The sequence below is a fragment of the Lissotriton helveticus genome, chromosome 2_1, assembly GCF_964261635.1.
Source record: "Lissotriton helveticus chromosome 2_1, aLisHel1.1, whole genome shotgun sequence".
NCBI classification, from domain to species: Eukaryota; Metazoa; Chordata; class Amphibia; order Caudata; family Salamandridae; genus Lissotriton; species Lissotriton helveticus.
Genome location: NC_136059.1, coordinates 23,828,337 through 23,853,958, shown reverse-complemented (window position 1 = coordinate 23,853,958; position 25,622 = coordinate 23,828,337). Strand labels below are relative to the sequence as shown.

The following is a 25,622-nucleotide window of genomic DNA, read 5'->3' as shown; positions in this document are numbered from 1 at the left end:
AAGGCTAACTAGGACCAACTTAGACTTACTTGGGCTAGGATCTGGGGGCCCCCCAGTACTGACCCGAAGTGGGCCTAACCTTGGAGTTAGGAGAGATAGATCTCTTTCTAGGGACTCCAATAGATCTCTGCACTCTAATGCCTCTTCTCAGGGGAGAAGGAATCCTCCACAGAGGAGATTTACTTCCCCTCAGAGAAAGGAGCATGAAGCTAGGATGAGACAAGCTGAACTGAGGATTGAAAGGGAAGAAATTGCCCTGGCCAAAGAGAAGCTTGCCCTGGCAAGAGAGCAGCAGATGAGTGGGCTAGCTCCCACTGGTGGCAGCAATCTCCCAAGAGATAGAGAGAAGGGTTTAGATACTAAACACCTGACTAAAATAGTGCCCCCCTTTAAGCAAGGGGATGACATCCAGAAATGGATGGCTGCTCTGGAGAGGGCCTGCACTGTGCAGTGCATTCCCCAGAGTCAGTGGGCAGCTATACTGTGGCTCTCCTTTGATGGCAAAGGTAGAGATAAGCTCCTCACTACTAGAGTTGAGGATGCTAACAATTACCAGGTCCTGAAAAATGCACTGGTTGATGGGTTTGGCTTAACCACTGAGCAGTACAGGTTGCTGTTCAGAGACACCCAGAAAACTCAGTCTCAGGACTGGTCAGACTTTGTTGATTGTGCCACTAAGGCTTTGGAAGGCTGGCTACTGGGTAGTAAGGTTACTGATTTCAAGGGATTGTATAATCTAATTATGAGAGAGCAAGTCTTAAATAATTGTCAGAACCAGTTATTACACCAGCACCTGGTAGACTCTGATCTGACCTCTCCACAAGAATTGGGTAAGAGGGCAGACAAATGGGTCAGAACCAGGATTAGGCCCAAGAACCAAGGTGGTGACCAGAAAAAGGAATCAACCAAGCCTCAAGAGAAGGGTGGGAATAAATCTACAGATCAAACCACATCAGGGCCCCAAAAATCCTCTGAGGGGGGTGGGTCCCAGAATCCTTCCAACAACCAGAAGAAACCTTATTGTTATCCCTGTAAACAGGTGGGTCATTTAAAAACTGGCAGCAGTTGCCCAAAGAATAACAATAAGGAAAACATACCCCCAAGTAACATTCCCAAACCTCCTGTTACTACTAGTAGTAATCCCCCAGGCGGTGGGAGTGCCCCCAAGAATTTGGGTGCATTTACTTTGGGAGTTCCTGGGGACTCTGGCCTAACCAGGTCCCCAAACTTAGATACTCTTGTCTGTGAGACTGGCATGGGGTTTGCCAACTTCACAACTTGTCCCAACACTTTGGGCAAGTACAGACAGGAGCCCCTCATCAATGGTATAAAAGTTGAGGCCTATAGAGATACAGGGGCTAGCATCACTATGGTGACTGAGAGTCTAGTCCCCTCAAGGCAACTTTTACCTGGTGCCACATACCAGGTGACCAATATTGATGGAGTACAGAGAGATCATCCCATGGCAGTGGTCAATCTCAGCTGGGGAGGTGTCACTGGCCACAAGAGAGTGGCAGTGTCACCAAACTTGCCTGTAGATTGCCTACTGGGGAATAATTTAGAGCTCTCAGCCTGGGCTGAAGTTGAGCAAGAAACCCATTCTAAAATGGTAAATACCCATGGTAAGGTTAGTGGGGCAGTGATAGCCACAGCCCCAGTCCAAGATGTCCTCCCTGAACAGGTCAGGAGGGTTGTGCCAGTCACAACCCAATCTCAGACAACTTCCTTCCCAGAACAGGTTGTCAAGGCTGTCATGGTAACAGCCCACACCCAAACTGAGCCCCCTCCTGAAAAGGTTGGGAGAGTTGTGATGGCCACAGCTCAAACTCAGACAGATGATAGTGTTGTGAAGCCTGAAACTATGGATCACTCCACTCAGACAGAGAGCATTGAGGAGGAAGAGAAATCTCCCTCCCACCAGACTTTAGGAACAGATCAGCCTCCTCAGGGAACTGATCTGACCCCTTGTGAAGCAACTGCCACAGAGGTAGTCAGGCCTAGCCTGGCAGAACCCCTGATGTCAGTGGACCCTTCCAAGGTGGGACCCAGTCTGGAGCAGGTAACCTGCCCCTCTCTACCCTGCCTCAGTCAGCCCAGGGCTGTAGAGGTCAGGGAGGCCAGTGTTGGACCCCAAAGGGCCCCCTGTCCAAAAGAATTCCCCAATCAGCAGATTAAGGGCACTGAAGCTAGTAGACCTAGCCAAGTGAAAATAAGACACACTCCTGAGGGATCCCCCTTAAAATTAGTTAGGGACCTCCCACAGATGGACACTGTTGGGCACAGCCAAACTTGGGACCTGAGGGCCCCAGACCTGACCTGTCCCTCCAGTAAGCCAAACAGAGGGACCCAACCTCCAGCTGTAGGTAGCCAGAGGTTGACCCTGAGAGCACAAAACAACTCAGTCTTGGAAAGAAAGGCCTCTATGGTGGAAAATGATTGGAGGAAGTTGAGCCCAAAATTAGTGGAACCTCACTTCAGTACTCCATTTCAGCACCAGCCTTTTTCTTTGACAAAACACACCACAGGTAGAGATTCCCTATGGTGGAGACCCTCAGACACCCTTAGGGTGAGGGATTGCTTAGTGGACCATGACATAGGGGGTAACCATGCCAGTGCTGGTACTTCCTTAAATGGCCACTTAGGCAATATAGGCTTACCTGGACAAGGATAGCCTTATCTCCTTTCGTTTGGGGGGGGGTTATGTAGGAAGGTTGATCCCTGACTATGGTTGCCCCCAACTTTTTGCCTGGTGTTTTGCTGGTTTTCTGACTTAGTTGACCTGGGACCCTGCCATTCAGGGCCCCAGGCCTACTGCTCTCTCTGTAAAATGGATTCCATGTACCTTAGGTACATATCTAAATTGGATACTGAGTCACCTTATCAGTCCCTGTACAGTGTACCTTAGGTACCCAGGGCATAGGTGTACCCAGGGCCTACCAGGGGCTGCAGCATGTATTATGCCACCCCTGGCTGGCCATCCAAATCTGACACAACTGGCTGCTTGACAGCTGGGGCAAGGTGGTGTAATCACCCTTTGCTTTAGATATAGTATACCTATATCTAACCCTAAAAATGGACACACAGATCTCCTATCAGTCACTCCTATGGCAGGCCTTAACAATCCTGAAGGCAGAGTGCTTGGAATCGTGTGAGATGGTGCTCTAGCATGAGCTGAGCCTGTCTGCGGCTTTCGGGATCCATCCCTTAGCCGTTTCCATGATATCGCATACCATATACTCTTAAGTGCATTATAATCCTCGCGGTTATGTGCCAACTCTGGTATCGCTTTATCAAAACATGTCGAGTAAGGTGTCATACGAATTGGAATACTAACCCCTCGCCAATTCTGGCGACGGGGTTAGCATTCCACCCTTCTAGAGGGACACGACATGCCTGTAACCTATAACCCGGTTAAAAGTCAGACAGAGCCTTAGCATCCACAAAATGGATGCTGCCACCGAGACACAAGTCTGCCCTCCTGCTGCTGGGAGTCCTCCCAGAGCAGGAGATAAGGACAAAGGGTTTCCTGCCAGGGGCGGTGCCAGCACCGTCCCAGACAGGGTTTTGTGTATTGTAGGTAGGCAGGGCTTTAGAGGAAGGTGACTGCACGTGGCACCCCGGTGCTCACTGTGCATAGGCTGGCTGGAACCAGTTCCAGGGTCACTCCAGACCCTGTGCTGGGGAAAAGCCCGCCAAGGAAGTGGGTGTAACCACCCCCCTCCTAGTCCCACCCATAGGGCAGGACTTAGTCGCGTGCCAGCCCCTTTTTACAGGATAAAGGTAGAGACTGGCCCCCTTCCAAATCAGATCATCTTTGAATCCTGAAACTACTTTCCACGAAAGGAACTCAAGACTTCTTCCTAAGATTTCTCCCTTGTGACTAAGGAGTAGTCACCCTGCATCCGCAGGCACCATCTAAGAACACTGCGGTCTGCTGCAAGTCCTTCCTCCGGAATCCGACTGCCCAGCTCGACGAGAACCGGCTTCCCTGGCACCTCTGACCTCTACCTGCATCATCAGTCACGCTGAGATTCGTGGGTGTGACGAGACCTCGAGGGACCGGCCATCTTCAAGACTGCACGACTTCTTTCCAGCAAGCCCGCCGAGTGAATTCCTGGTGAGTGCTTTGGGGTCCGAGAAGCCCCCACCCTGAGCAGCTCCAGCACCGAAGAGCAGCCCCCAGCATCTCCACGATCTGCGTGGGGCCCTTCTGCTTTTTGCTGCTCACCGCGTTGTTTGGCTACTAGCCCGCTGGCTTGTGGCCTTCCTGACGACGCCCGACGACATTTCTGCTGCTAGTCTGGTTGCTCCAGACTGGCCCTTGCTCCCTTCCAGAAGAGGAGCACCCCGGACCCTCCTGGTCCACTCAAGACGCCATTTTGAGTCCACCGCGTGGGCTTGAATTAGCCAAGGCTTTTTGCCCACTCCTGGGTAACTTCGACGCCGACGACTTCATCCTTCGTGGGACAGCTCGCACCTCCATCCTGGTCGCCGACAACGCCTCCTGGTCCGAGAGACTGCAGAGCCCAGCAGCGCCCACTCACCTGACTGCGGTGACTTCGCCCGGTGCCATCCTGGTGCCCACTTAATCACTGGCTAGTGATTCAAGAACTTGGTCCCCTCTGCTTTCAGGTTTCTTCTTCCTTGATCCAGGCTTGGATCCATCGAACTTTTCTTCACTGGTCGCCTGCCAGCAACTTCTTCCTTCCAGGCTCCTGGTCCGGCAACGAGATCTCCGACGTCTTTTCAGACCTATGCAGCTGCAGCCCCTGAGCTAGGTAACTTCGGCACTCCGGTGTCCCAGCATAGCCTCACTATCCAAGGGTCAGGATCCACTGTCGTTTTCTCCCTACCAGGTCGGGTTCGCCCGTGAACACTAACTTTGTGAATTCTAGCTTCCATAGACTTTGTCCCGCATCCCGCGTGAGAGTGCACACTCTGCACCCGAGTCCCCTGGGCCTCCTAGTAGTAATCTAACGATTCCCTAGTCCAGTCCTAGCGATTCCAAAGCCTATTAGAACTGTTACTTACCTGCTAGTAATTCGCATTCCACTTTTAGCGTATATGGTTTTTCGTGCCCCTCGGGCATTTGTGTAACGTGCTAACTTAAAAGTATTTTCGTAAGAGTTTTGTTGTGTGCTTAGCTCCCTGTCTCATAAAGAGCCAGGGTAGTCTTGTTATAAATAAATACACTGTTTATTTTCATAACAACTTGTGTGGTGTCCTTTCACTGGGTGTTCAAGGGGTAATGTGGTGGTAAAACAGCTGGCTTAACACGCCCTCTAGAGTCTTAGCCTTAGACTGCTCGTATCCATGCTACTAGGATAGCTGGTCTATAAGGTTGACTTACAACCAATCATCAATAAGGGTTGTTTGGACTGATATATAGTGATCACTAGAATAGTGAGCACTGCACATCAGGCCAACTTCTCACATGGACCATCAGAGAGACCTATAGAGTGGAACAGAGGCCAATAGTTTTAGATGATTTTGGTAATGTTATTGCTTTGTTTGCCAAACGCGGTCACATATGCCAACCTTGCCGTCTTTTCTCTTGGTGCGTGAGTGAGTAAAATTGAGCAGTGACTGTCCCACCCCCTTTTTAAAGACCTGTTTATCAATTGTCTGAGATGACCGCGATGTTCTAGTTTTTGGCTAATATTTCAGCCTCCCGAAAGCGGTCTGCTCTAAATTTGCAGTTTCTTTAAATTCGCAGAAATTGACCGTTAAGGCCTTTAGGCATATGCATATGTAGAGTGGACTACTTTCGGAAGGGTGATATAGTAGCCAAAAATATACCCCTAGTGGTGTTTGCCGCCAAATGAGCAACTCTGTTGGGGCGGTCACTGAAATGCCTGGCCTGTAAAATCTAAAACAAAAATGCAGCCCGGCTTGCGTGCGCCTGAGACTTAAATGGGTTAAGCCCGTTTATTTACAGCTAGGCATGCGGAATTACTTGGTAGCTTTAAGAATACTAAGGTTTGGTCCCAGGCGTCTTTATGCATACCACACACCTCACCATTCCCACGATACACTCAAATGCCCTTAGACCCCCCACACTGAACAGCAGAATATCCAACCCCAATAACCTTAGGAAAGTCCCTCTCTCTCTTGAACCCTCTACCGCCCTCAACACACCCCAGCTCAAATGCACTCTCCTTAACTGCAGATCGGCCTCGAAACATTCCGCCGCCATCGCTGATCTCCTCTTATCGCTGGACCTTGACCTAATCATTCTGACTGAAACATGGCTAACTGAAGCCTCATCACCTATAATGGACATTCTGGTTCCACCTAATTACCACATAATTAGACTTGACAGGCCAGGCAAAATAGGTGGTGGAATCGCATGCATCCACAGGAACAACCTCTCCGTTCTGAAAGACAAGTCCACCTCCATATCATCCCCAACATCCTGTGAATATATCTGCCTCGACATTATCAGTGAGGACAAACCGATATGCTCTCTACATTGCATTTACCACCCACCCAGAGACAACCTCACCTTTTCTCAACAAATCATGGATATGATCTCAACCAACTCCGGACGGCAGCTCACCCAAATATACCTTGGCGACTTCAACCTCCACTGGAACGATCGCAATGACACGGTGGTAAATAGTCTTAAAAGTTTCCTCAATGCCCTTAACCTCTCCCAAATATGCAACAGCCCGACTCACGAAAAAGGCTCTATCCTCGACCTTATCATCTCCAAAGAGGACTCTATCCAACTCGAGTCTATCCAACATTGTGACTGGTCAGATCACCATATTGTCTCATTCTTCATCAATGTAAAAGTTAAATGCAACCCGGCTCAATCCTCCAAGCCCTAAGTCTGGAAAAGAGACCTGAAAAAACTCAACCCAAGCTCTCTGCCTCCTAACAGCTGCAATCTCCTACTCCCACCGACCGGCGCTACGGACGTTCAATCCCTGACTGACCACTATCTCAACGCTATGACCTCAATAATTAATGAGGCAGCACCTATGCAACTAAAAAGAGTCTCTACTAAAATCTCCAATCCATGGTACGACGGGAGTCTCAATGAGGATAGACGAGACATGCGAATGGCAGAGCGCACCTGGAGATCAGCTCCCTCTGCACTGCACCTAAAAACTCTGAAGAAAAAGAGAAACGCCTATTTCAGGAAAATAAAACGTTCAAAACTAGACTTCTTCAGCCTCCAGCTCGACCAAGCAAAAAACCGTCCAAGAAAATTGTTTGAGCTAATCAAAACTCAATCCAAGGAACAACCCCAACCACTCAGCACTGTACGCGAAGCTCCCTCCTGTGAAGACTTCTCCGCTTTCTTTATCCAAAAAACTGACAACATAAAGAGCGATCTCCTCGCGGACGCAAGCCTCTACTCCAAACCTCAATGCATAGCACCCACTGAACCAAAAAACAATGCTACATGGTCATCCTTTGGCACATACTCTGAAGAGGAAATTGGCAAACTGCTCAGCACCTTGAAACCATCCAATCACCTCACAGACCCCCTTCCTGCTAACGCTGTAAAGGACTTTGCCCCTTTGCTTCTCCCACTCTGGACTAGAATTATCAACGGCTCTCTTCAACAAGGAACCATACCTGACTCCCTCAAAGTTGGACAAGTCACTCCCTTACTAAAGAAACCTACAGCCGACCCCTCTGATCTGAACAATTACCGTCCCATCACTAATATCCCCACTCTCGCCAAACTGCTGGAAAAATGCGTACAACTACAATTGACTAAACACATTGAACAATTTGATCTCCTCAATCCTCATCAATCAGGCTTCCGAGCAGGACATAGTACAGAAACTGCTTTGACCCACATAATTGACGACGCACTTCAAATGCTAGACCAAAACAACACCTGCCTTCTCATTCTTCTTGATCTCTCTTCAGCATTCAACACCGTTAAACATGAGAACTTACTCGAACTACTAAGCACTAGAATGGGATTATCTGGAACTGTTCTCAAGTGGTTCACTTCCTTTCTTCACAACAGGTCGCAGAAATTCAAGAGCAACAACCTGATGTCCTCTCCAATACCTGTAACGCTGGGCGTCCCCCAAGGATCCTCACTATCCCCAACTCTGTTCAACCTAGTGATGGAACCTCTCACCACCTTGCTACAGGCAGCTAACTTACACTTTCACATGTATGCCGATGACACCCAACTTTACCTCAAATTACAATCCCCCAAAGACATCTTGCTCCTGAACTCAACGATCAGGAGCACCCAATCTTGGCTGGCCGATAATCATCTCAAACTCAATGCTCTGAAAACAGAGTTCCTTCTGATCTCACCTCCAGCGAAGATCTCCACCACTCAAAGTTGGCTCAAACACCTAACTGCACTCAATGTCCAACCCACCATCGTGGATTCAGCAAAATCTCTAGGCATAACACTCGACACCAACCTCAACATGCAGCAGCATATCAGCAAGGCAACTAAGGGAGCGAATTTCCAAATCAATACCCTGAGGAAACTCAAACCCTTCCTCCCAGCCAATGACTTCCAAACCGCAGTACAAGCACTAGTCATCCCTCGAATAGAATATGGCAGCGTCGCCCTCTGCGGACTCCCGCTAACTACTACCGCACCCCTAAGAGCTTCTCTAAACGCTGCAGCAAGGCTCATTACTGGGTCAAAAAAACACTCTCATATTTCCCCTGACTTGAAATCCCTGAACTGGCTGCCTTTTGAAGCCAGAATTCATCTGAAAATCGCCTGCATGACTCACAAGGCGGTACACCTGAACTCTCCCGGCTACCTCACTCAGAAGTTGACAATCTCTGGCGGCGCTAGAAACACGAGAGGCACAAACAATCTCCTGCTGAAACCACGTAGATTCCGGAAGGAAAAAACATATAAACGCTCCTTCTCAGGAATGGCACCCAGAATCTGGAACTCACTCCCCCCCGAAACTAGGCTCATCTCTTCCACTACCCTCTTTAAGAAAGAAGTAAAAGCTATCCTTATGAAAATATACACCTGAACTGTTACTTAGGTCTCCTTAAGAATAGGCACCGATCTGTATTAGTTGTTTGACCCTGTTGCATATTTTTAATACTTGTATGATTGATTTACTGATTTACATGATTGGTTTTGCCCTCACTTATTTGTACTGTATGCTCCTCTGATTTATTTGTGTTGAATATGTTCCCTCATGTACCCTTTCTGTGTAAAGCGCTCTGATATCTGCAAAGATCTTGTCCGCGCTATATAAAACTTTCAAAATAAAATAAATAAATAAATAAAATAAATGTTCTGTTAAAACATTTCTAGGCAGAAACTGTTGCTAACTCGAACATAAGTTGGCCAGGTGAGCTGCCATGTGTTTTTACTTTGTATCCTCCCCTGATATGATAGTGGCTAGTAGAAAAACAGGTAATATAATGACTTTGTATTATGGCTGATGTGCACATGCTCCTTTTTTAGGTCGAGCCTAGCGCAGCGAGCATGTGCTGCTCTTGGAGGGGGCCTCTTGGAATCACTCCAGACTTTCAGAAAACTTGTGCGTGTGGCATTAGATTTTCCACACATTGTATTGGCCTTTGCGTGTGGCTTTCAAAAATAAAAGCACACAATTTGCCAAAGGCGGGTGCATGTCCCACCTTTTCTCTAAAGGTTCCCTCCCACGGCCTTTGGGTCATGGGAGCGGCGTGCATTGTGCCAGCTGCATTCCTCCTTATCGTGGCTCATGTTACAGCGCAGCCGCTTTCACTTTCGCGGCCGCGCTTGTTTTTAAAAAATAATTGTTGCAAGTGAAAATGGTACAAACGCAGCATTTCCCTTCCATCGCTGCTTCTTTTTAAATTTGGCTCACCCTCTTTTCTGCTCTACGTTAGGAGCCCTCCTCCCACACTCCAAGCACAAACGCAGTCCTTTGTTTTATCTGTTGCTTTCACCCCACCTTTTGAGCACAAATGCATTGTTTTCCTTCCCCCACCCTTTCCGAGTGCATCAAGTTATGCAACAAGAGGCCTGGGCACCCACTCCGCCTCAGATCACTTTCACGGTGCTCAGTCGCCCACTGGGATGTTTACTGACGTATGTGGGCTCTAATCTCCTACAGCACAGACATCGCCAAGGGGCATCAGGGAGCGTATGTACATTTTTATATAGCGGTTGCAAGTACAGTACCACTGTCTCTGTCGCGTGGTTTGCTCTTGTCCCTCTTCCCGTTTTGATTTCCGTACCACCTTCATTGCGCTTTATGACCCTTGTATATCTATTCTTCTCTGTCTCTGTTCCCCTGACCTCTCTGTATGCCCTTCTGTGTGCACCCCTTCTATGTACCCGCAAATATTACACCTCTTCTCCCCTATCACCAGTCCAGTCTGAAGTAACCACAAATACTAGAATCCTTGCCCCTTGAAGCAGTAGTGCACTCTGGAGCAACTTCACCCTTTGGAGCTGGAGCTACCTCTGAGCACCCCCAGCAGCCAGTGAAACTGGAGCACCCTCGGCATCCGGTGAACCTACCACCCGGCGCTCCCTCTGCCGTGTGTGTAAAGCTGTACTTTCAGTGAGCAAGAGTTCAGATTGTGTTTGTAGAATCGCAGATCAGAGCCAACTGCACTCGCGTTCAGAGCCAGGATTCAGCAGTTTAGACACATTGATACCCATTTATTAGCTGATTTGCACAAAGTTAAACCTGAAAACCTGGACATGTTGTGCCTTCCTCACTTAAATTGTGTTATCAAGCACATTAAAGAATATTAGAGGATGTAGCACCCAGAATAATGTGCTGCATGGCTAAATATCTATAAGGTCCCATAGGTGAGACCTATTAGCTATGCCAATGCTTGTTTTTTCTCGTCTTTCCTTTCATTATAACAACAGCGATGTAGCGACAGAAGATTGCTCTATGCACTGTCTCTAATGGTTGCTTAGCTGTGCTCACCACTTCCACCTGAAGGCAATTGTGACTGGGCAGCTGTCTACAATGACTGCAATGGACCGGCGAATCGGGTTTTATTTTAGTAGGCGGGTGGAAGTGTTGGTAGAGCCTTGTTAGGCCTATTATGCATTGTACTTTTAGTTACTTTTATGCTATATTGCTCAAACACCTTTTATCACTGACTGTTTTTATTCATTTGTAATATGAGTACATTCTACATAAGGCGTAATGCTAGAATGGTTGCCATGTTTCGATGGCTTCTGTTCTACACATGATGCTTTGTATGCTGTTCTTATTTATGTCGATGTTTTATGGATTTTTAATATTAAATAGACATGGAATTTGAAAACAACTAGTGTAATAGTGTGTAAAAAAGAGCAAACGACAGAGGGATACTAAACTGATTTCAAAAGAAGGTACAGCTCAGTCAAAATAGTTCAGTTACCTAAACAATGTTAGAAATATTTTGTTTCAGTTGTCTGAGTTGTCAAGGGTGTTTCAACCCATTTCCCATTCTGGCCTGTTGCCCCCTTTACCCCACGCGGGGTTACATGATGGTGTAATTTGCTGCGTCTTTCTGTTCTGTATCTGAGTTTATACAACTCACTAAGTCCTGGGACCCCCCTGATAGTTTGACCCCAAAGATATGCGAACATACGTCTACAGGACGCCCTTACAGGGAAAGGCAGACACACACACACGCCCGCTCACTACATTGTATGCCAGATGTTTGTGCAGGGTGGACTATGGAATGAAGCGCCATGCTGCTCTGGGTTCCCAGGGAGAAGTCTGTCAGCACTGATTGAAGGATGTCAGCCAGTGGCAAACAATGCTTTATCTTTTATAATCCGATTTGTGGCCTATAATTGTACTGTAGTCTTGGAGGCCTCGGAAAGAATTGCTTGCGGACGCTATGTATGTGTGCCCAGCCTCTTCAGTCTAGCTTGCAGGGTACAGATTGTTGTATGCAATTGCGTCCTATACCAGCGAAATAATAAATAAGTTATGAAAAGGATTCCCTCTTTGAGTTTTAGAATATGTACAGCCTATTGTTCCTCAGGACTGTGCCTCTTGTGATGGAAATGTGTAATACCAGCCGCAGCATTATGTGCTGGTTGTATTTACCACTAATAGGCTCATTGTTTCTTGACAACAGCTGGATGAAGGCCCAGTGGGAGAAGCGGAGGGGACATTTGTGGATTACCAGACCACAATGGTTAAAACTGCCAAGGCCATTGCAGTCACGGTGCAGGAGATGGTAAGTGTGAACAGTTTTTTACATCCCGCCTCCGCTACATTCTTTAAAAATGTGCTGGTACCCGAGTTTCCTGGAACATTTAGATTTTGGAGCATGTGTCGTCAAATCTCTATCCGAGTTGTCACTCTAATGTAACCACTCTCATGGTAGACATCATTTGATGTCAGTCAGCTTCCTCCTGAGTTGGAGATTGTGGAGACAGATGGGGGGGGATCATGTGGGGCCGAAGCCAGATTCTTCCTGTGTTGAAGTTTGTCGGGCTCTCTGGCCCTAGCCTTAGGTCAGCGCAAGGGACCTGCCCTGCCTCCGAACTGCTCTTGGGAGTTGTGCTCCATGTCGGCTCTGGGAAGCGCTTAGCCTGCCCTAACCTGCTGTTCATTTAGAGCTTCTGGCTTTCCAGGTGGCGTCTTTCTTCACTTTTGGCGATGTTATTTGGTGCTGGGGTGGTGATTGGGTGTTTTCCTTTCCTCAAGGCGGTCCATTGCTTTGCAATCAAGTGATCTTCCCACAAATGCATTTATCTTCTGGATTTGCTCGGTGGTCCATCCAATGTGCTGGAGGGAAATTGTGTCCTGCATGTGCCCTAAGAAACGACATACTAGGCCATTCGGTTGCTTACAGCCTCAACAAGTAGCCCCCAAACCTTCCAAACTATTTCCATTGATTTTTATTTTGGATTTACCTCCGTCCACGGATATCAAGCCGTAATGGTCACTATTGAATTCTCTAGGATTGCACACGGTTTTCCATTCAGGTGTGTTTCCTCAGCTCCGGGTAGGGCCAACCTCAAATCATTTTCAATGGCTCTCACAGTTATGTGCTAACACGGGCTGTAATTTGAGGCATGGGTACTGAATATATTTTTCAAAATTCTGAAAGGTACTTTGCGAATCATTGGGAATATGAGAACATCTGGTTACCACTGTCCGTCCAACAGGCACACCGAAAGAACAATTCAAACTCTGACATTGTCTACAGTTTTATAGCAATGTCAGTCAAAACAGCTGGGGGTCTTCTTTGTTATTGGATAAATCCGCCTATAGCAAAGCCACAACCAAAACGTTTGTTTTAATTGTCTTCAAGGGACCCTTCCATGTACATTTCCTGACATTCTGTGCTCTTGCACTTTGTCACAAAACATCAACCCGCTCCGCTGTAATCAGGCGTTGAAGCACACCCCAGTAGCATTCGGCTGCTCGGGTGGAAACCAGATGATGAAGCATGTCACCAACTAGGTTGGTGAGTGAGCGTTCTTTTTAAAAAGGAATAACCTTTTTCCTTCCTTTATTTCTCTTCCGTATTCCTTTCTGTTTTGCTGGAATAACTCCCTTTGATGTTTATTTGGTTTACTTTAAGGGGACTGGGAGTTATTCCCCAAATAAACCCTTTCTCTCTTTTTGTTGATTGAGTCAGGACTAACCCCCGACTGAAATGCTTCATTCGGCAGCGGCCTCTTCAGAGACCCTGCTGCCATTCAATGAGGCCCTCACTGACATCCTTCTGGGCACTTGGCCCAAGCCCAGCGCAGGGGCTCTTGTGGATAGGATAATTGCCCACCGCCCGGCCCGGGCGACCCCATTTTCCTCTCCCAACACCTACCCCGGAGACCTTGGTGGTTCAAGCCTCTACTTCCAGAGGCTCGTTCCCTACTGCTCCCCCGGATAGGGAATCCGAGTAGCTGTAACACCTTTGGAAGATGTGTTCTTCCGCCAGCTTAGGACTGCGGTCAGTGAACACTGCATGTCTCTTGGGCTGTTACACCCACTCCATGTGGGATACGGTTGAGCAGGTGTTGCCACAGTGCCCGGAGAAGGCCCGGGTCACACTCTCCTGTGCGGTTGCCAAAGGGCGAGATGCAGCAAAGTACGCCATTCGCTGTGGGATGGACACCGCCTACTCACTAGGCAAGACTATTTCAAAGGTAGCCCTGAGACGCTACGCCAGGCTGAGATCCACTGGCTTCTGGGGTGATGTCCAATCTACACTTTTGGACATACCTTTGATGGCCGTCGCTTGTTTGGCGACAAGGCAGACCCAGTGCTTGAGCACTTCAATGATTCTAGGGCTATGGCCAGGTCCTTGGGCCTCGCGACCACATCTCACCCCATGGAGTCTGCCTTTCGCGGCTACGGAAGGGGTGCCCCACCACGTTCCTCCCAGAGCCACAGGCCAGCGCAAGCTGCCCAGCCTCTGCAAGGCCAGAAACGTGGGACCCGGAATCATGAGTCTGGAGGCTAGCGGGCAGGCTAGTCCACCAGTGCCCTCTCTGCAGCAGCCTCCAAACCCTCCTAGTCTGACTTTTCACTGCAACCGGTTGCCAGTGGGCGGCAGGATCCGCCATCACCCCCCCCACTGGTAAACCATCACGTTGGACAGGTGGGTTTTGCAGATAGTCCGAAGGGGCTACTCCCTCCCCTTTAAGACTACCCCTCATCCATGCCACTGCAATTCAATCGCATGTCAGATGATCACTTGACCCTTCTCTGCCAGGAAGTCACGGGTCTCTTGCCCAAGGGAGCTACTGAGCGAGTTCCTGCCCCAGAAGTAAGTTGTGGTTGTAAGTCCCACTACTTTCTGGTGCCCAAGAATGACAAAGGCCTGTGTCCTATCTTGGATATTAGGAACGTCAACCGCTTCCTCCGGAAGGAGAAGTTCAAAATGTTGATGCTAGCTCAGGTCTTGTCTGCCCTCGACCCTGGAGACTGGATGGTCGCGTTGGACTTGCAGGATGCCTATTTTCCCACCGCCATTCAGCCTGACTACTGGCGCTACTTGTGGTTCACGGTGAGCCACAAGCATTTTCAGTTTACCGTGCTCCCCTTTGGCCTTACCAGCGCCCCTCAAGTGTTCACAAGTGATGGCGGTGGTCACAACTCATCTGCGCAGATCAGGGGTTCCAGTCTTCCCCTATCTCGACGACTGGCTGTTGAAGCCGGCTCGCCCCAGGCTGTCGTCTCCCACCTCCAGACTACGGCAGTCCACCTGCATTCGCTGAGGTTCATGATCAATGTGTCGCAGTCACACCTGACTCCCTCTCAGAAGCTCCTTTTCATCGGAGCAGTTCTGGATACTGGATACAGAGCAGTTTTGGGCTTATCCTCCCGAGCAGCGAGTCCGGGATATTCAGGCTATGATACCAATTTTCAGCCTCCATCCCGGATTTCGGTGAGACCGACTGAGACTGCTGGGCCTCATGGCCTCCTGCCTCCTGCTGGTGGATTATGCCAGGTGGCATATGCGGACTCTGCAGTGGGACCTGAAGTTCCAGTGGGCACAACATCAGAAGAATCTTTCCAATTGAGTCCAGATCTCAGAGGGCTTTGCACGTCAGTTGCTGTGGTGGCTAACGAACTAGGATTGGGTCAACGGTAGATCCCTCTTCCTACCCCAACCAGAGTTCACGGTGGTGATAGATGCGTCACTCCTGGGATGGGTCGGCCATATGGGAGAGGCGGAGATCAGAGGCCTCCGGTCTCCGGTGGAGTCCGAGCTCCACATCAACCTTCTGGAGCTTCAGGCGATTCATCTTGCACTGAAGGCATTCCTTCCTTCTGTCAAGGGAAGAGTAGTGCAGGTGTTCACGGTCAACACCACCGCCATGTGGTACTGCAACAAACAGGGCAGAGTGGGGTCATGGACCCTATGTCAGGAGGCACTTCGTCTCTGGAATTGGCTGGAACATCAGGGCATGTCTCTGATGGTTCAACACCTGGCAGGTTCCCTGAACGCCAGGGTTGACAAACTCAACCGTCGGTGCATGGTGGATCACGAATGGCGTTTTCACTCGCAGGTGGTGCTAGATCTGTTTCAGCAGTGGGGAGTGCCTTGGTAAGATTTGTTCGCCAACGAAGAGGACGCACAATTTCAGCAGTTCTGCGTGTAGGAATTTCCTAGGTGGCACATCTTCAGCGATGCATTTCGTCACAAGTGGAGTTGCGGTCTTCTGTACCCCCTTCCGACTATTCCACTTCAGCCCAGAGTGCTGAAGAAGATCAAGCGTGACATGGCCCAAGTCTTTCTTGTGACTCCGAATTGGGCACATGTTATGTTATGGAATATTTATATAGCACCTATCACCGCTGGTCTCTAAGCGCTTAACAGAAAAAACATAACACACTGGTACCCATAGAGCCCTCGGCTGATACACCGCCTATAGTCTGGTATCCCGAGCTCTTGTACATGGCCATCGATCCTTCGATCATAATGCCTCTTCGGAAGGATCTTCTGTCGCAGCAGGGGACGGTCCTCCACCCAAACTTGTCCAGCCTCCACCTCCTTGTGACAGTTGACCGCTTTTGACCTTCCTCCCGAAGTCTGTAATGTCATCTTGGCAGCCAGGCGTCCCTCCACTAAATCGGTATATACCTGCAAATGGAACAAATTTGTTGCATGGAGCACAGTAAAGGCTGTGGATCCCCTTTATGCCCCCTTCCAGATGTTCTCCTCTTCCTTCTTTCTTTGGCCCTTCAGGGATCTGTTAAAAATCGCTTGTATGACTCACATGGCTGTACATCACAAGTCACCCAACTACCTCACTCAAAAGCGGACTATATCAGCGGGCTTGAGATCCACCAGAAGCACAAAAAATCTCCTCTTGAAACCGCGAAGATTCCGGAAGGAAAAAACCTATAAACGATCCTTCTCCGGAATGGCTCCCAGGATCTGGAATGCACTCCCTCCCGAAACAAGGCTCATCTCCTCCACTGCATTTTTTAAGAAAGAAGTAAAAGCCATCCTTATGGCTAAATTAACTTGATCTTTTTTTTTTTTTTTTTTTTTTTGGGAGATATCCAGAACATTGCACCAACTTTGTATTCTTTGTATTATATGAATGTTTAATTGTACTTTTGTTTTTATATGATTGCTATCCTATTCTGCTACTCACACACTACCTATTACTATTGTGTACCCAAAAGCTTGTTTAATCGCCCCCTTGTTTCCCTTACCCCTTGTCCTGTAAAGCGCTCTGATATCTGCAAAGATCTTGTTCGCGCTATATAAATCTTTGAAAATAAATAAACCTTCTCTTTTCAAGTCTCCTATTGTAAATAGATTTGTAAAGGGCATTACTCATCTCTATCCTCCTACTCCTTTCGTAGTGCCCCAGTGGGACTTGAATATGGTCTTAACCTACCTCATGTGCGCTCCTTTCGGTCCGCTACATAATTGTCCTCTCAGACTTCTAACTCTGAAAACTGCCTTTCTGGTTGCCCTCACCTCTGCTCGCAGGGTGAGTGAGCTTCAGGCTCTTTCTTCTAAACCTCCTTTCCTGGCTGATCATCCGGACAAGGTTGTCCTCAGAACTTAGCCTTCTTTTCCCCCCAAAGTGGGTACCTCTTTCCACATAGGACAGACTATCACTTTGCCCACCTTCTTCCCACCTCCGCATCCTTCTAAAGAGGAAGAAAGACTCCACCTTCTGATCCAAAACATGCGTTATCCTTTTATTTGGATCGTACAAAGCAATTCCAGGTGGATGACAAATCTTTGTTGGCTATGTAGGTGACAAAAAAGGTCGGGCTGTGCAAAAACGGACCATCTTTCGCTGGGTTGTTCTTTGCTTCATAGTATGCTATTCCTTAGCAAAGAAGGACCTCCAGTAGGATTACACTCCCAGGGCAATGGCAGCCACTACTGCTTTGGGACGCGGAGTCTGATATGTGCCAGGCAGCCACGTAGGCATCTCTGCACACGGTCACGAGACACTTTTGCCTGGATATTCAAGTCCGGAGGTATGCTACTTTGCCCGTTCTGTCCTCCAGGACTTCCTCATGTGATCTTGGTTCGCAGACCCACCTCTGGGGTTGGTATTGCTGGGGTATCTATTCTAAGGTAAGGAATCTATAACTAATAGTCTCTTTCAGATGAACAAGTTACTTACCTTCGGTAACGATATATCTGTAAGAGACATAAATTAGTTCTTTACCGCCCCACCCATCCTCCCCGTTCTGCGAACTGACTTCTAGTGTAAGGGACTCCTTTCAGAGCCCTAGTTTTGTGCACCAGTGGTCAGTGTCTTGCACGGCTCTGCGCTTCTGGCATGGAATGTTGTGTAAAGAACTGACATCAGTGCGCGAGGGTGGCGTCTAAGTAGATACTGCAACGTCATTCTGGCGATTACAACGCCAACAACTAACACAGAGTCGACTGACGCGCAAGAGTACTGCTATGAAAAAATTTCTCCAGATCCAGTCTGAGGCCTGGGGGTAATTCTAAGGTATGGAATCTATAGCTAATATATGTCTCATTAGATATATCATTACTGAAGGTAAGTAACTTGTTCGTGTTGCCTTTTCTGCTTGTTTTTCTGCCATCTGTTGCGCTTTTCCTGCTAGTTTCTTCCCTCTTCCTGTCATTTCCCTCCTCCCGTCATTTCCCTCCTCCCTGCGGCCCGCCCTCCCCACAGGACCTACTTAATGGAGGCCGCAGCACGATCCCATTAAGCAGGTACTCGTGCTGCTCCCCCTGCGACCGTTCTCCTGTCCAGCTTGCCTGCAGTCCGCTACCCTTTGCTTCTTGTCTATCTGCTGCCCTCTATTGTGCCTCCTCTGCTCGTTTCATGCCCTGATTTTCCTTTTCTGTCCCAGCTGTTACTTTTCTGCTTTTTTTCTGCCCTCTGTTATGCCTTTTGTGCTCATTTTTCTGCCCTCCCCTTTGCCATTTCTATGTGTTCATTTTTCTGCCTCCATGTTTTGCCTTTTCTCCTCGTCTTCCTGCCTTGTTTTGCCTTTTCTCCTCGTCTTCCTGCCTTGTTTTGCCTTTTCTCCTCGTCTTCCTGCCTTGTTTTGCCTTTTCTCCTCGTCTTCCTGCCCTGTTTTGCCTTTTCTGCTCATTTTCCTGCCGTCTGTATTTCCTTTTCTCGTTTTTCTGCCCTGTTTTGCCTTTTCTTCCTGTTTTCCTACCCTCTGTTTTGCCTTTTCTGCTCGAATTCCTGCCCTCTGTTTTACCTTTTGTGCTTGTTTTTCTGCCCTACGTTTTGCGCTTGTTTCCTTCCTCTTCCCACCGTTTCCTCAAGACCTGATGCATTGGGAGTGGCACGACTCTGACCTCACATCCAGGCGCCCGAATACCCCCATTGGTGAGCGTGCTGCGCTCTGCAAATGCTGATTGATTGGTTCCCTGCTGAAGTTCCTTGTTACTGAAAATCTTTTGGTTGGCTCCACACTGCATCGAATGCTATAAACAGCAGCAGGTGTGATGTCAGAGCTCGGTATGCTTGAGTGTAGTGCTCTTCTAGTGTATCCTGTATGCTTTACTTCACACTTATTTTCCCACTTGTTCACATGTTCACGATGTTAGTTTTTATCACTTTTACAAATGCCCTCTTAAAGATGTTGTCTGTGTTTGTTTTAAATGGGCCCCATTTACCTCCTTATAAGATGTTAATTATACTTGCAGGTTTTTTTTTAATCTATAATATTTTGTTCTTTGTTTAGGTCACCAAATCCAGTACAAATCCAGATGAGCTGGGCACATTGGCCAACCAGCTGACTAGTGACTATGGACAATTGGCACACCAAGCCAAACCCGCTGCCATGACAGCAGAGAACGAAGAGGTGAGACCCCGGCAGCCGTATGCGTTGAAAGTGTCACATTGCTGTTGAGTTTTAGAAAATATTCTGAGACGGAGCCAAAGGTGACCAAATTGAGCGAAAAGATTGGCATCAAGTTGCCCCGTTGGGCAGTGTTGGCAACAGGATTGTTTTGTTGCGAGCTCTGATGGTGTGCGTTGGCAGCAAGTTAGAAAGAAGAGGTTTGTGTCCGAGAAGCGGTCACTATGGTGGTGGTTTAGAGAGGCCAGAAGGCAGGTTAGGCAGCATGGCCTAGAGTTTTCCAAACTTGCTGTTCCTGTGCTGAATGGGGAGACAGCAGCTTCTATGACGGACTCTTTTGATGCAGTTTGTGGGGGCTATATTGGTTCTTAGTTGGATTGGCTGGTCTGGTGCCTTGCTATGGTAGTGCTATGCTTTGTGCACTATGCTAGGGGCTTGTGGGCCATGGAGGTCAAGCTTTTGCTTTTAGCCATTAAGGTCGTGTTATGTTGATGCTTGAGTGGTGTATCGCTGTGATGATGCATCATAGGGCTGCCTTGTGATGCATCCTTGTACTGGCTGTAAAGGTGCAGTGCATTGTGGAACTAATCTTGTGTTGGTGCCTTGTTGCTCTGGCTGTGTGTGTCCATATATTGTTGCCCTAACTCTGTCACTGCATTGTTACCCTGACTCTGTGTGTGTGTGTGTGGGTGGGTCTGGGGTGTTGTATAACATTACCCTGTCTGTGTGTGTATTCTGGTGCATCCTCACCCTGACTGTGCATCGGTGCATCGTTACGCTGACTTTGTGTGTCAGCTCATTGTTGTTCTGACTCTGTGTTTGTGTGTGCGGGCCAGTCTATTGTTGCCCTGCCTTTGTTGGTGCGTTGTTGCCCTGACTGTGTGCATGTGTGTTTCACCGCTTTGCTACCCTGACTCTCTTTTGGTGCATTGTTGCCCTGTCTGTGTGTGAGAAGCTGGGTTTCTGTTGCAGTAACCCCACCACACACTTTTTGCCAGACTTCTGATGCACTTTTAACTTGACGTGCCCTGGGTCCCGGCCAATCAGGTCCCCAGGGCCTGTGTTCTTTTCCCAAAACAAACCCAATTGGCTTCTCTGGCCGCAGTTCAGCCCCTGGTAAATGGTACCACAGGTACCCACGACACTGTGACCAGGGAGGACCTCTAAGGGCTGTAGCACTTATTGTGCCACCCTTTGAGGCCCTGTACCACTACACTCACCACTGCCTTTGCAGGCTGCGTGTTTTGGTGCAGAGAAAAGTGAAGAGTCGACATGGAACGCGTACAACCCACTGCCCTGGCATAGATCAGTCACCCCTCTAGCTGGGTGCACTACACCAGTGACGAGGGTACAGGAGCATGAGCCCTGTACCCCTACAGTGTCTAAGTCCATTCTTAGACATTGTAACTGCAGTGCTGCCATTAAGAGTATATGGTGCTGGGAGTTTGTCATTACGTACTCCGCAGCACCATAATGGTGACACTGAAAACTGAGAAGTTTGGTATCAAACCCACACTAATGCAAGTGTGGGATTTAATGAAAAATGCACAGAGGGCATCTTAGAGATGCCCTCTGCAAAATGACTCACCACTAGTGTCCAAACTGAGGGGCTGCTTTCAGCTGCCACCACCAGATATGTTTCTGGACGCCTGGGTCGAGAGCCTTCTGCTCTTGGGGTGCCTGAAACAATGCACATCCTGGGACGAGGTGCCAAGCCTCCTCCCCCAGGATGGGCAGGGTCCACGAAGGGGAACCTTCAAAGGCTTGCTGCCTTTGTGAGCTTCCTCAGGCCACCTGCTGCTCCCAGCAACTGGTCCCCACTGGTTCTGGCCCACACTTTGGGCGGGTGAACTGCCGGGAAAAACAAGTGAGGAAGAGAGGTGTGCCCACCTCTGCCAACTCCACCCCTCAGGTGGGGGAGGCGAGGTGAAGCACAACTCCCTATCTCCGCCATCTTGCAGATGGGGGGACTCAGCCAACAAGGGAAAAGCTTAAGCCCCCCTGCCACCCCAGGGAAGGGACCCATTGGTCCCAACCTTTTTACCTACCTGTAACACCCCTACATCTAGTATTTAGGGGCACCCCTGAACCTTGCTTCCTCAGACCAGAAGAAATTACCAGAAAAAGACAGAACAGCCGTGCCAAAGCTAACAAGAGGAAGACACCCACTGACTTGGCCCCAGCCCTACCGGCCTGTTTTTACTTTGAAACTACTCCTACGAAATTCCGGTGTGTCCTTCGGCCAGGAACCTCAAAAACCCCGGAGGACCTACCTGCCTTCAATCACAAAGACTGTCTTTCCCGTGAACACTGGATTTGTCCATCTCCAACCTCTGGCTCCGACCGGACACCGCGAATCCGCACCACTCTGCACCCGCCGTCCACGGCCCGAGCTTGAGTGGGCAAACATCACAAGGAGTTCCCTCTGGCTAACCTGACCTGGGATCCGGTGACCCCTGACCTGCCTCAAACCTCCATCTGACGCCTGCAGCCTAAATCCAGAAGGTCTCCCCAACCGCGACCAGGAGCTGGTAAGAAGAACCAACCCAAAAATGCACCTGATGCACCACGGCCTTGGGGGGTCCGACCAACAGTGCCTAGCCAAACCCCAAGCTCCCACCTTACCTCCCGAAGTGGTGGTCGAGCACCGTGCTCTAGAAGAAAGCTTCTAAGGCCTTGCTGCCTTTGTAATGCAACCCCAGCCTCTACTGCTAGCAGCAGATGGCAGCCCCCGGTTCAAACCCCACATTTGTCAAGAGAACCGGCGGGAAAAGTTGGGGAGAATCGGAGGTGTGCCCACCTTCGCCAACTCCACTCATCGGGTGCTGAAGGCGAAGTGAAGCATTTTTTTTCAGTGCCCACCATCTTTAATATGGTGGGACTTATTCAATCAGGACTAGGGCTATACCCCCCCCCCCCCCCCCCCCCCCACGGGAGGGCGGCATAATAGAGGTTGTAGACACCCCTGGTAAGGAACTCATTTGTCCCTACCGGTCACTCCTCTGTGAGGCCCCAAAATCTAGTATTTAGGTGGCTCCACTAGAGCCTGAAATCAGAATCCCTGTCACCTATCAAGCCCACACACCAAGGAGCATTCTAAGCAAGAAATAAGAAACAGCGACTCTGCACCAGCCCTGCCGGCCTTTCGGCTGCCTTTTGACCCTTGCTACAAAAAGTCGACTTGTTCAGAAAGTCCCAGTGACCTCCAATGCCCTGGAAGGACTTTAATAAAGATCAAGCAACTCCCCTGGACGGCAGACCTGTCCAAGAAGAAACCAACTTTAAAACCAGAACTCTGCCCTGAGGAACCCCAAAGCCGCCCACCTCTGCACCAGATGCCCACTGCCCGAGTTCAAGTGGCCAACCGGTCCTTCAAAGGTTCCCCAGCGATTTTAAGTCAGAGTCCACCGTGGGCTGAGCCCTGTCGTACCCACCTCGACGCCAGCTGCCTCAATCCGAAGACACCCCCTGGCTGCGACCTGCCCTGTACTAAGCTGTTCCCAATGTAAAAAGACACCCCTGCACCCAAAGCCCCTGGGAATTTGGGAGCTCGACCAACGGTGTCCCTGTGCCCCCCAGCCTCACTACTTACCTGGGCAGTTGTGGGCTTTCTTCGCCCGATCTCCTAGTCAGGGCCATCAGCCTCTTTTCAAAACCGATCTCCCCCCATTGAATTGCAATGGGTGCCGGACACTGTGTTGGCAGTCTGCACCTGGCCATCCCTGTACCGCTGAGGGTGTAGGTTTGGTCCTGCCCGTGGCCGCTCCTGTGCTTAGCTTCTCTCCAGGAGTTCGACCTTGATACAACTTCACTCACTTGTGAGCAGCGCATCTTCAATCACCCCCAGTCTCCATTGGTTAATTTTGTGCATCCGACCCAGAGTTCGACCTCTGCACCCGCCGTCCCTGTGCCGCCCGTGGTGCAGTCTTGGTGCTGATTTGCACCTTGCATAGTGTAGACCTGAAATCCCGAAGACTGGATTTATAAGCTGTTTACTTGCCTTCAAAAACTGCATTCTTGTTTATATAACAAATGTCTTACACTCCTCTGTGTTAGGCCTAAGGCCGCTCGCCCACACTACCACAAATGGAGGACTTTAGGTTTACATTGAGCCTTGTACATTTCTGAAGGAATCTCTGGACTCTTTACACAATGTACCAATTATTGGTATATCACATAGAAAGTCAGCTTTCTCAGCAGGCCACACACATCACCTCAGATTGTCACTTCAGGATTACCACGATGGTGGCAAGTTGCGCATTCGACATCACAGCAGTACAGCGTGCAATTATTTGGTGTTGCATCTTGTGAGCCCTGTATCTACTGTGCCCAGTGGCCTGTCTTGGATTTGTTGCAGTGTACACTAGGCCTTATGCAGATGTCCCGTAGACCCTTGTCTGTGGCTGAGTGAGTTGTGATCATTTTATGATGGGTAATGAAATGACTGCTTTTGCTGGGGTGGCAGACCATTTAATAAAATTGGAGGTGGATTACCCCCAAATTGAAGGAGAACGTGTCCCTATTTTACTGTATGCCGACGATGCGGTCATTATGGTTAGAACTCAAATAGGTCTCCAGAAGGCTTAAACCCGCTTCTCGGCATACATGGGAGATAGGGGCCTCAAGATTAATATAGGGAAGATCTTTACCATGTGCTCCTCGAACAAGGTAAAAATTACTTGTAACACTCACTTAAAAAAATCAAAGATAGGCTTAGTTAACACTTTTTCATAGTTAGGGATTGTTTTTAATAAAAGGGGTACCTGGAGATCAGCTATTATGACTAGGAACTTAGCCTTTGCACGGGCCATTGGTGCTTTGAAACAGTTTGCAAATAAGCTAGGGGACAGGCCAGTACGCATCCTGCTTGATATATATAGGGCTAAATGTGTATCGACGGCTGTGTACGGAGCTGGTATATGGGGGGTGGCAGATTGCCATGAAATCCAAATAAAGGAAAATGGCTTCCTCTGCTACCTGCTCGCTGTTCCCCCTCCACTTATGTCTGTCATAAAGAATTAGCTTTGCTCTTTATCTCAGATCTAATTAAAATTAGCCCTATGTCTGGACTTCGACAGAAACTGCTTTTAACAGGGCGATCATTGCAGACTGTATTAAACTTGAAGGGTCCAACCAGATCCAGTGGCTCTCCTATGTTCAGGAATTTTTCAAAAATATAGGGCGCCCTGAATTTTATAATTCACCTTTATCATTGTCTTCAATCTCCAGAAAGGCACTGAAGGAAGCATGCCTTGCCCTTCTGGAAGATCGACGCTGGTGTTTAGAGGGAAAAAGGCTTCTGTTATTCATCACCAATTTTTGTTGCAGAGTTCTGGGCTACAGCTTTATTTGTCACCCGACCAGACAAGCTCTAGCAGAATGCTTTTAGCCCGTATGAGAACTGGAAGCTTTTTTAAGATGTTAACCTTTCCTAATCCAAATGATTGGTCGTCACAATTAACTACCTGTCCGTGTGATGATTCCTCCACCCAATCAATCATACATTGTGTTTTGTTCTGCAGATTTTATGAGTGGGGGCGGAAAAGATATCTTTTACCTCTTCCTAAACTCTGGAACTTGAGACAATGTAGACCAGCATTATTCAAATTACTTACTTTGTCTGACGAAATGACTATTATTGCTGTGGCTAGGTACCTGAAATTTGCGATCAAATGTAGATCTACTATGGTTTAATTGCAACCCTATATGAAAATGAAAGACTGTTGTCTTTTTTTACTGTAGCATCCTTTGGGAAAGGGGTGTGCTGAATTCATGAATTATGTTCATTTGTATATACTTTTTTAAACACTAATTGTAATTGTTTCTCTGGATGTATTCATTTTATCTGATTTTATGATTTTATTGTAAAATCGAATAAAGCTATCTTTGACTTTGACTTTGACTGCTTTTGCTTGC

At 48.5% G+C, this 25,622-nt stretch overlaps 1 protein-coding gene across 3 annotated transcripts in view; it reads left to right on the top strand.

Annotated features, from left to right (window-relative positions):
- The window catches only part of TLN1 (talin 1), a 750,278-nt gene that overhangs the window by 615,561 nt on the left and 109,095 nt on the right, over positions 1-25,622 (top strand). For all 3 annotated transcript variants that reach the window (XM_078674421.1, XM_078674420.1, XM_078674419.1), the window contains 2 exons: positions 12,052-12,153; positions 19,590-19,709. In XM_078674421.1, coding sequence (XP_078530547.1) covers positions 12,052-12,153; positions 19,590-19,709 — 222 coding nt within the window. The remainder of the gene's footprint in view (positions 1-12,051; positions 12,154-19,589; positions 19,710-25,622) is intronic.